This window comes from Protopterus annectens, chromosome 6.part1 (assembly GCF_019279795.1).
Source record: "Protopterus annectens isolate FY-2018-M chromosome 6.part1, PAN1.0, whole genome shotgun sequence".
NCBI classification, from domain to species: Eukaryota; Metazoa; Chordata; order Ceratodontiformes; family Protopteridae; genus Protopterus; species Protopterus annectens.
The window spans coordinates 323,554,421-323,566,609 of NC_056738.1; the positions used below are offsets into that span (position 1 = coordinate 323,554,421).

At 37.9% G+C, this 12,189-nt stretch overlaps 1 protein-coding gene across 1 annotated transcript in view; it reads left to right on the plus strand.

Moving 5' to 3' along the window:
- POLA2 (DNA polymerase alpha 2, accessory subunit) overlaps positions 1-12,189 on the plus strand; it is a 633,383-nt gene that overhangs the window by 388,895 nt on the left and 232,299 nt on the right. The window contains exon 13 of the mRNA XM_044075741.1: positions 3,583-3,656. Coding sequence (XP_043931676.1) covers positions 3,583-3,656 — 74 coding nt within the window. The remainder of the gene's footprint in view (positions 1-3,582; positions 3,657-12,189) is intronic.

The following is a 12,189-nucleotide window of genomic DNA, read 5'->3' on the forward strand; positions in this document are numbered from 1 at the left end:
TCTTAACTAGTCGAGCAAAGGCGGAAAACAAGGAGTATTTTTTTGTTTTTTTTTTTTAGGAAAGAACACAGAAATGCAGTTAGGCAAACAGTAAAATCGATTTACACAAGCTAGCACACTTTAGTGAGCAGCCTCAGCAATTAAATTAGCAAAAAAACAGTATTATTCGACCAGAGTCGACCAAAATGCTACTTTTAAGTGCAGATACTTTAGAATTCAGCAGAAAAACACAAAAACAGTTATATCTTATTAAATGAAAGCCAGAGAGGACAATGCAGATAAAAAAAGCCAAAAAGTACTTCAATCAGGAAAGTGGTCGCTTCTTTCAGTTCTCTGTTGCCAGGACCCCTCTGCAGGACCACATGGAGCTCTGCTTGGGTATATATAGCCAAAAAAACGCCTGAGGCGGATTTTTATACAGGGAACTTGAAAAGAGCTAGAAATGGTCCAAGGCAACCAATGAATTACAGCTCAAGTGCTGAGATCACTTCCCCCAGGGACAGATAGGCTGCTCCAAGGCTCCCCACTCCCACTGGTGAGCTCAGAAACTTCCTTCTGTCCAAGTAAGGCAATGGCCAACACAGGAACTACACACAGCCCAGAATACAGCAAAGCCTGTATACTGGTCTTAACTAGTCGAGCAAAGGCGGGAAAACAAGGAGTATTTTTTTTTTGTTTTTTGTTTCTTTTAGGAAAGAACACAGAAATGCAGTTAGGCAAACAGTAAAATCGATTTACACAGGCTAGCACACTTTAGTGAGCAGCCTCAGCAATTAAATTAGCAAAAAAACAGTATTATTCGACCAGAGTCGACCAAAATGCTACTTTTAAGTGCAGATACTTTAGAATTCAGCAGAAAAACACAAAAACAGTCTTTACCTATAATCAGTTGCAGTCCCTAGCAGTTAAGGTCCATAGATTTGTGGATGTTATTCTTAGAACTGAATTTGGTGTTTGTATGTTTTAGTCTATGGTCTATAGTCTAAAAATGGCAACACCAACAAGTGTGGTAGTGGTAGACAGATCCAGTTGAACTGATTTCCACCTTCAACTTATTTTCTGTTTCAGAACAAAACACCCATGTCAGAACCTGTAAAAATAATGTACTTGCTTCAAGAAGAAAATTATAAAAGTAGAGGTTCCAAAAGACGCTCAATCTAACGGGCACCTCAATAAAAATTTATTACCAAAATTCCAAATGTACACATCTGATGAAGTTCCATTTAATGTATGATTTGAGGGACGAAAGCACTTATGGTGGCTCAGTTTTAATTTTTACGATTGCTGGATTATCTGTTCTTTTTTGTGTATATTTGGACAGTTTTGGTAATACATTTTATTGAGCTGTCTGTTGGATTAAGCATTTTTGGATTCTTTGGTTTACTTGCTTCCTGTTTTTTTTTGTTTAAAAGTAGAGGTTGGAATCTAAAGGCCACCTTTGAGCTCCAGAAGCTCCTGTACTTAGCAGATAACTGTCCCCCTGACTTCATTCAGGGGGACACCTTCTACAAATGTCCTAAGAAGTGAAAGTCTAAATGCTACCATAAGATGTAAAATCCCAAGAAGATTGTGACTAGAAAAGTAAGGAGGGTGCATAAGTTGGTAAGTTCCTGACCCATTTTTATTTTTCACGGCCATCTGCCAGTAATTGTTTGGAAGGTTGCAGTAGTGTAATGCTTTCTGTGAATAGCCAGTTCTCATCAAGTTTGTTCTGTTTAGTCACAGCCAGATCACTGATGGCAAACATTTCCTCTGGCTGGAATGCCTTGCGAATAACTGTACTGCATTAATTTGTTACAGAACAAGTGGCTAATGATTTTGTGTTTCAGCAGATTGTCCACTTCCCTGGCCGTTAAGTTTTTGCCATCTGTGGTTTCAGCATTGGGCCTAGTGGACATGAGTTCCTGAGATACATGCTCTAGTTCTGTTTGATCACAGGAAATTGCAGAGCATGCGGCTGCATGCCAAAGATCCACTGACAGCCAGGAGGCCCAGCACCTTGGGTACCTCAGCCATAACAAAGAGGAAGAGAACTATCTTGCCTGGACTGTCATTGGATTTGAATATCAGGGAAGAAAAAGATCAGGATTTTGACTGTTTTTCATCGAAGTGTTCTTTAGGGATGTCATGAATGAATTTTCGTCATCTGAGTCCTTGCCAGGGCCTGCTTTATTCATGGAGACTTTGAGCATGATGAGTGAGCAGTGAAGTTGAGTTAAAAGGAGATATTGAACTCCCATAAAAAGTACCTTGAGTTGCTGGGCTTACATTAGACTAGACCAACTGTTATTCCTGTCGCTTTCTAGGCTTTCAAAGATGACGTCAAAATTACATCCCTGGAACCAGATTCTGAGCCTGCTCTAACCAGGAAAGCAGTCATATTTTCTAGAGTGGTAAAAAGGCCCGGAATCTCTCTAAAACCCAATATTTTTCATATGGTTGTCTCAACTGATTGATGAGGGAGATCCAAAGTGGTGCATGCTAACAGTAACATACAAAAACAAAGTGTTGAATTATTTTGGTAAAATAATATATACTTCTGTGACTTTGGAGATTCAGGGAATTCTGCCAAGTCCATATGCTGCAAGGTCAGGAGGATATTATTAAATAGAAAGAAGAGATGGTTGAAAATTTCTAGGACTCCACCTTGAAGAGTGACTTAAAAATTCATCTAGACCTCTAAAGATTAGCTTCAGGAACAGTATTGAAAAGGCATGCATGATTCAGGAGTCAGTACCTGCTTGAGTCTGTAAGGGGCCAGATCCTACATGCCCCTATTGATATGGTCATTTGCTTAAGCAATCCCCACACTGAACCCCCTCCCAATATAATTCTTTTTGAGGTCATCAGACTTTAAAGTAATTATCTTACTTGCTGCAAGTTGCCTGTTTTGGTCATCTAGACTTGACTGGATGTATTTTGATGAGTCAGAATTTGGTTGAGTAAATCACATGTAAGAAGAACATTTTGTTTCCATTTATGACTACACCATTGTGGAGAACATTAATTGCCAATGCTAATAGGAAAAAAAGATGTACCTGAAGAAAGGACTGTTTTGTTGACAGAAGTCAACCATTGCCTTTTATAGGACAGGGTTGTAGCAGTAAATTTCAATGTCATATTACTACACCTCACATATTTAGTATTTAAAAGTGTAAATCTTTGCATATGTCACCCATATACACTTTAGAAGTGTACAAATAATTTTCGGCTGTTGTCATCTACAAGTGTAGAAAGCTGTTTTTAGAGATCTTCCTGCCTCAGTATGTTATGTACAGATATCTCTTGCAGACTGCGTAGGTAGGGCTAGGTGATGCAATACCAAGTATGCCTGGCTGCACTGTTGAGATGGTAGGAGTTCAGTACTGGAAGTCTGTTGCATCCTTTGAAGATCTGAAACTATGTTGAGAGACTACATAACTGAATGTTACAGGGTACAGACAAGGATATGTGAACACACAAACCATTGCTGCGTTCCCGTACTCATCAAATAAAGAAGTGAAAAGTACTCAGTTCATACATCTACTTATCTAAGTTCTGAAAAATGATCTGCCAGTTATTTTGTTTTCTTTTTGACTTTAGAACTGCCAGTTGACTGAACCCTTTGAAGTTATTTTCAACCGCTGTTTGAAAGGGATTATTGAAGGAACACAGAGGTAAGATGTACATTTCTTGAAGGAAAAGTGACTTATGTTCATTTGGTATACTATTCTAATGTTTTTTATGTATGTGTAATGCTATTGGCAATATTTTCTATAACACTAGCCTATGAAAGAAAGATGTACAGTGTATTTTAAAGCTAAACGGTGAGTTCAAAGACTGACACGTGTCCTAATTTTTTCATTTCTAAATGTATAAGTGTTAATGTTCTGTTCAGTATGAATATGCATGATTTTATGCAGCTGTTGTCAGTATGCCTGAACTAATGGTTTATTTACTTGTAATGCAGCACCACTGTTGTAAAAGTTAATTAAAAACTGTTCACATTACTTTTATAATGGAGTCTTATTTTTTTATCTTATTTCTGTTTTCCTAAACTGTAATTTCCCTTGATCTATGCATCTCTTTTACCCTGTAATGTTGTAGTTGAGTGATCCACACTGCTCATCAAACTGTAATTTCCATACTAACATTACATTCTTTCCAGTAAGGTGAGTAGAAACCCATTCAGAGATTCACAGTGCAGGTTATTGTACTGCAAATATAGTTAACTTTTTAAAATGTCTTATTGGATTTGGAGTGAAAATTGTTAGTTTGTTTGTGATGAGCCTTGATATTTTTTCCAGATCCAAGTATTAGTAAAAGGCCCCTTTAGTGAACATGTCCACAAATGAGTAAAGCCCATCCCTTTTTACTAAAAAGTTGCCATTTATTAAAAATGTGCATCTTCATACAGATAAAATCCCTCAAAGCTGCTGCCACCTCTAGCTTATCTTGTGAGCATTTTTATTAATTGATCAGTCAAAGAACAGTGTGTAAGTGCAACATGTACACAATTTTATGTCACCCTAGTCTAATCATCTCCAATTTCAGACATCTTGCTAACCTATCTTCCCTTTGAAAATTTTTGGAAATGCATCAGTAAACAACTTTTGTACCACTTAAGTACAGATCGTTTACTATCCCAAATCCAGCATGCCTTTTTACCTGGCCACAGCACTATTATTTCTAAGCACTACATACACAACTTAATATGCTCGTTCTCACACCACAGGTTCCTGGCAGAAATGAAAAGGGTACGTGTGGATAAGAAACTGTTTAGATCTCTAGGAGAGTAGCAAGGTTACTAGTGATATCTGCAGGGTGTTGTTCTGGGTCCAGTCTTATTTTATGTTTGTGTTTGAACTCTGTTAAGAGTAATAACTGTAGATTGAGCTCTGTTGCTGACGTGAAGGTTATGGGAGTGGAAGCATATGGAGATGTTGAAGTAGGATATAGGGAGATAGAAGACTTGAGCTGATAGGTGACAACTTCATTGCATCCAAGTGCATGATACTACATCTGGAGAATGCTAATTATAGAGCAGGCTATGCAACTGACCGAGTAAGGCTAAGAATACAGGGCAAGGAAAGGACCTGGGTTTGCAGTTCTGCAGGTCTTGCAAGGAAATCAAGAACAAATCCCATGCAGGAGTTGGCGATAAGAACTCACAGCAAATTTAATATTAGAATTCACCAAACATAAAATGTAATTTTCGTGTACAACTTTAGACTTCGTCAGAATAAAAAAAAAACTGTAACATCCAGTATATATAAAACACTAGAATTAAAACACAAAAATAGTATTGGGTGACTGCATAATTAGAAAATTCTAAAACCATTGATCCCAGTTGTAACTAATAATCCAACTCCTTTTTAAAGAAATGCACCATACTATAGAAATTCAAACCAAATGAATATTTAAATATGCAGTCAAAATCCAAAAATGTAAATAAGGAATATATAAAATACCATTATTAAAAAGTTAAATAAATAAAATCCTCGACTATCACTAATGCTTGCAATAAAAACATGACTAAATATATATAATTATAAAATACATAGTATACATAGATTGATCATCAGTTCTCAACTTCTTGTAGAAGCATACTTATTAAGAATGTTTCTTTTATAGAAGAGTATATATTTTGATATAAAAATATATGTCAAAAATATTAAAGAATTTTATAAATATAAACAAGCCTTTAAACGTAGCACACTAGAAATGGAAACCATTTCATTAAGCCCTATACAATTGTTAGAATTACATTTTAACTGCCACCTTAACTCTTTACATTCAAAAATGTCTTTCCATGGCCCACCTCTTCCTATGTTCCCCGTCTGGTCTGTGACATAAAATTTAAAATGATGTGTAATGTTTTCTTTGATATGCTGATATAATGTATTACACTCATCTTTTTATTTCTGTCATACATATGTTGGTAGATTCTCATCTTAAAATGTTTCACAGTCTTCCCTATGTAAACGGCAGGACATAGTTGGCATTGTGCTACATAGACCACCCTTGAACTAAATACATGCATCTTTAATACAAGGTCACTAACCAATAGCCTGCTATAAAAAAAATAATGACCTTTTAAAATAAACTTACATTGATTACAATGTCCACACCTTTTCATTCCCTAATGCTTGTCCTCTCCAAAAAAGCTTTAAAAGAAACGTCTTTTCAATAAACAAAGGATGACTATGCTCCTGAAATATTAAACTGTTTCCCAGCCATAACAAATAGTTGCCAATTATTAGTAATAATAGTTTTGATGTCATAAAAATCTAAGTTAAATGTGAGGACCATGGCCTTGTTAAAATCGCTCCTGTGTGTCTATCCCAAGCTGTTATTGTTAGCCACATGTCCTTTTCCTAACAAATGCTCATAAAAAGCTATTTCCTGTTTGTAAATTACTTCATTGACTAGTGATCTTAAGGGTGTTGGGTAACCACGAACAACCAACAGTTTTTCAAGTTTATCCACTTCATTCCTGAAAGTGTCCTGGCCATCCTTACCATTTGTCCTTTTACCAGGGCCTTTTTCCTGTTGTGTGTTGTGCCATTTAGTAGAACAGAGTAATGTGTTGGAGTATGTTGGTTTTCTTCATATATCTGGCTCTAATACACCTAATTCTATATTTTTAGTAATGTTCATGTCCAAAAAATTGATACTATTGAATGAATAATTAACGGTAAATCTAAGAAAACTGGTAGTTCCATTGATATAAATTCAAAAAATTCTTTCAGTTGTTTAGTACTGTCTGTCGCTCATCCTTCGCTATCATTGAAGACGAGCAGGTGTGGGGGTTCATTTAGACGCTTTAATACATAGAAACACATCAGGATGGATAGCAGCATAATTAAATATGAACAAACTAGTTAACAGACAGAACTTACATACATACATTTTTGCATCTCAACAGCTAACTACAAAACGGCAGTCTATCTACACTGCCTGTCCAAAAAATAATATCATTCAGGTAACATGCATAAAGTGACCATTTGTTAGAATATGCAGAATTCAAAATAAATGTGTGTTCCCATTCCGCCATCACAATATTGGCAAAACTTAGGGCACACAAGGCACTCATAGTGAACCCTGTGTTTTTCTTAAATAAATGGTCCTTGAAATATATAAAATTGTTCATTAACACTACTTGCATTAAATCTGTCAAAAGTTTAATTTTAATATGGTCAAACAAACTTTCCTTGCATAAATAATCGTGAAATCATTTCAACCCAACATGATGCGGGATGACTGAAAACAGATTAATTATATCAGTGGTAACAAAAATGAAACCTAACTCAAGGTGTTTTGGTCTACCCTTTTCAAAAATTCCCATGAATCTTTAAGTAGATGTGCTATATTCACACCCACATCCTTTAGTTGACCATCTAGAAAATGTACTGTAGTAAAGGTCTTAGAATATTTTATGTCCACTGTGGGATCCAATGGAGTGTCAGACAGATTTTTATGAATTTTTGAGATTCTAAAAAATTGTGGACATTTGGGGATATCTTACTGTTAAAAATTTAAACTCCCTTTGAGAGATTCTGTGTGAAACAGTCTTCCAACATGACATCTATTTTACAGTAAGCCAATTTCCTTTAGTTAATAGACACTTCTTCACAGGTGTCAGTAAAAAGTATGTCAAGTATTTTACTAATGTAATCATTGACATTCATCACAAGTACCCCCCCCCCCCAATCTGGTTTCATTAAACCGATCTCTGTATGTTCTATAATGTGTTTTAATAAAACCTTTTTGTCTCTTGTAAGATTAAAATTGTAATTCCTTTTATTGTTGAGTAAATTTCGAATACCATCCTCACAGCACTTTTCAGACCCCCCCCCCCCAATCTGGTTTCATGAATCCGATCTCTCTGTGTTTTATAATGTGTTTTAATAAAAACTTGTTTGTCTCTTGTAAGATTAAAATTATAATTCCTTTTATTGTTGAGTAAATTTCTAATACGATCCTCATAGCACTTTTCAGAAAACCCAGTGAGGGGTTGTAAGGGGGAGGCTAAATGCACTTGGTCTCATATGTCGGCATTGCAAGTTGTTGCTCTGGGCTTGTAGTCCAAAAATGCATATATGTATATATATGACATATATTTTTATATCAAAAATATGTACTTCTCTTTAAAAGGAACATTTTTAATAAGTAAACATGTGATGTTGTCAATCTCACCTTTATTCTCACTAATGGGTGGGATCCCATCCATCGGATCCGTTTCGGCCATTTCAAAATATCGACGTCTTCAGCAAAGCTCATGGGCATCCTTCTTTACCCATAACGCAATCCCTTAGCTTTCCCAGATCTCATTTGCCATGCAGCGAAGGAGGTTCTCTATCCAGCACTGGGCTAAGTGTTTCTTTATTTTTTATAGTGCCTTTCATATTAAACTTCTCTGTAGTTTAGATTTTTTGTTAAAGTAAATTTATATATCTTTGCCCTGTGTTAGTAACAGAGTGACTGTTAGTCTAGTATAGTTTCTTTCTCCCCATTTAGTTCTTTCGTTAGCATCCGTTTGAGTTAGAGGACATCCAACTAATGTCCGTTTAAGTTAGAGTATGTTTCCCTCTTTCCATCTGTCCCCCTTTTTCCCTTTCTTTATCATCCATTTTAGTTAGAGGATGACTATTAAAAAAAAAAAACTTCCTTCTGTTAAAAATTTCTGTCCGTTTAAGTTAGAGGACTGTCCACGAGTGTTTGTGTGCGTGTGTCTCCGCTTTCCTCTTTTGCTTTTATAGGCTGTCTCAAAAGCAGGAAGGGAAGCCTCTTGGCTTCAGAAAGTGTGAAAAATGTGGAAAAAAGATGCCCCTTAGTGATTCACATATTTTGTGTGTATTGCTTGGGGCCTCTTCACTTATAAGAGTCATGCTCCATCTGCCATGGATTTAACCACAGGGAGCTGATGGAGGACAAAAATAAACTCATCCTGAAAGGGCTGATAAAAACTCCATTTTGATTCATAGATTAGTACTAGATTGACTGTACTTGTGGGCTATTTTAAGCCTAGTCAGTTACCCCTTGTAAGAATCAAACCCTGCTCCTTGTGCCTGTAAGATAAACATCTTAACAATTATACCAACGTCCCACCCCTAAAATGCTCTCTGTAATGTCAAGCATGAACTCACACACACACACAGTTGACTGCAGTGAGAATAAAACTCCTACCTAAGTATACAGACTGCAGAACCCAGTAATTTACCCAAGCGCCACAGCACAAGTCTTAGGCTATATCCCTGGAGTCCTCTTCAAAATCAGAAAAATCGGAAAAGGCTCAAAAACGTGCTTCTTTGGAGCCAAAGTAAAAAGCACCCAGACTGTCTGCTCCAAAGGAAGCCTCGGAGCAGACAGCTGAAGTTGGATCCAAAGCTTCTTTGGAGCAATTGGAATCCTCAGCTCCAAAGTCGACCTTGCCTTCTGGATTCAGGTATTGGAGGCAATCACCTTCTTTGGAACCAGTCCACTCTCAGCTCCCATCATCTTTTTTGACTAGATCAAGATTACCTACTCTTCCTAACCGGTCCACCAGGAGTCTATCCAATGAAGATGTGGATAGGGTGGTGCAGAGGCTGCTAAAGACACTGGCCATGGCCAAATTATTATTGGATCTGAGCCTAAAGGAATCAGATCAGATGCAGTCTTCCCCCATGGCACCTACTCCTCCTCCGATCCATCCCTTGGTTTTGGAGCCAGAAGATTCCAATATCCAGCTTGTGTTGGTATTGGGTCCAAGATCTATAGGCTTCTCGGATCTGGTATCTGCCACAAGTGTTTCCACCCAATCGGAACAAGGGACCTCTGGTAGCCGACACTCTCCAATCGGGTCCGCGGAGCCAGTTTGGATCTCTTCAGATCTAACCCTGCTATTGGGGGGCTTCGGCGCAGGTGAGGACGGCTCCTTCCTCTGCCTCAGAGCTTCTGTCTTCTGTTCTGGAGGTTCCATCAGTCCCAACATCCCGTTTGTTGGATCCAGGGAGCTCCTCGTTGCAGGGGTGGACTGCCCTTGAAGTTATGAGGAGGGTTCTGAGGGTTCTGACTACTTCCCAGTCTGAGACACAATCTTCCTCACAATTCTGTGTAGGTGTCTTTGCCTTCTCACATACCCTCTCCACAGGACCATAGAGACCCCAGGCCACAGGATATCCAGCAGGGGACTCTCCTGTCTTCTGAAACCTCCCCAGAATATCCCACTGAGGAGGTCCTTCGGAAGAGGACATGCAAGAGGAAGCATCTTGACTCCCCGGAGTCTTCTCACATCTGATACCGACCTCGATGAAGCAGAAGAGAGTCCCCGCGGTCACATCGTGAAGATATCTCCTTCGGCCAAGGAGTCTGTTTACCTGAAGGCCTTTGTGTCTTGCCCTTCAACCTCTTGGGTGACCCCCTCCTTCTGATGAGCTTATTGAGTTAATCTGTCAGAAGGCGTGAGAGACCCCAGACTCCATAGAGCCTACTCCTAGAAGATATCCAATTGCGGACCATTTTTACAAAGAACATTGGGGACAGGATGATACTCTGATTTTTAGTGTGTTAGCCAAGCCATCTTGTCAAGAAGGGATAAATTTTGCTTAAAAACTGTTAGAAATGGAAAGTAGATTTATTTTAAATTTTAGAACACTTGCACCTAAGGGTCTGAATTTGGATATTAATTTAAATGTGTAATTTGTGATATGAATGTTTTTTTTTTTCGATGACTTTTTTTTATATTGTTTCTTTAAGGGTTGCGGTATTACTTGATTGTGTGAATAATGTGTTGTCAATTAGTTAATTAAGAAGTGGTATAAATAAACTGCTGGGTGTTTGTTAAACTATTTCTCTGAAGGTATTTAGCCGAGGTACCAGAATGCCATTAAATCTGAGCAGTTTCTGTGGCTCTGTCTGTGTTTGTTTGTTTTATTACTTCTGATTTTGCCTGTTTTTTGTGATGAAGATGGGGAAATGGACAGACCTGCTAGGCCCAAGTAGTCCTTATGTGCCTTCAAAACTTATTTGGAGGAAGTACATACATGGGTGCTTAGTGGGCATCATCTTCCCCTTTTGATCCTTGCACAAAGGTTAGATTTTTTAAAAGGTGCCCACCAAAGTAGTTTATTTGTGTGAAATTAAGAAAATTGCAGTTTTGAAGTTATCAGTTCTTTGACGACAATGATGGTAGAGCAGCAGTACTGAGGTACAAGTTGCTTTGATCAAAAATACGGAAAGTAAGAAGGATCATGCAGTGGCCTAATGATGATGTTACTTTGGTAAAGAGGTTGTCACAGATAGATGTTAGTTTGGCATTTGAAGAAATTTTACTTGATTTGAGATGCGTGGCTAGTTAATTTGGCACTTATTGCTAAGCTCTGCAATCCTGTCAGTTAAACATTTGTGATTTGATGAAGGAACAATATAGTGTGCTGGTACACTTTTAGCAATCTACTAGAGAATTTTCAGATAAAACTTTAGAGATGTTTGGCCATATTCTTTATACTTAGCATTAGTTGTTGAATTTGGAGGATAAAGCAAGAAGGAGAAATTTGTGAATGAGTGGTATATTGGAATGGGAAGATGGTTCACATTGTTTTGGGGTCATTAAATACAAAATGGCACTATGGTCTTGATTTGCAAAATAAACTTTAGGCATTGAGAAAGCTACTTGTCATTGAGCTTGGGGTGTGTCTTTTTCTCCTTTGTCAGCAGTGTAAATTGAAGAAAGCATCCAGACTGAACTACTGTTAACAACATGACTTGCTAATTTGTCGTTGTTTGGTACAAGGTTTGATAGGGGGAAGTAAGCTTGAGTAACGTTCTTTACTAGTAAATAATGGCAAGATTTTGAGTGGCACCCTTGCTACTTATGGGGTAACTGGGCAGAGTTTTGTGGCCTAGTATAGGCTCTGTGAGACTCTTTGTACTTCTGGTGGTGAGTGGTTGCTTTGCCTTCTTTGATCAGTGCTCTCTACCCTCGAAAACAAAGTAAATAAATAAATACATTTAATTAATGGACGGTCAGCTTCGTACCTGAAATCAGTGTGGCTTCAACAGTGCCACCGCCTGGAGTTCCCTGTTCCTTGTTTTCAAACTCAAGCTTCATTGGTGGATTCTCCAACTCTGTGCCAATCCACGTCTTCCCTTCCAGTGTCCATTTCCTTCTCAGGAACTGTTCACAGATGCCCCAGAGTTGAGGTGGGTGGCTTCTTGTGGCCCCTA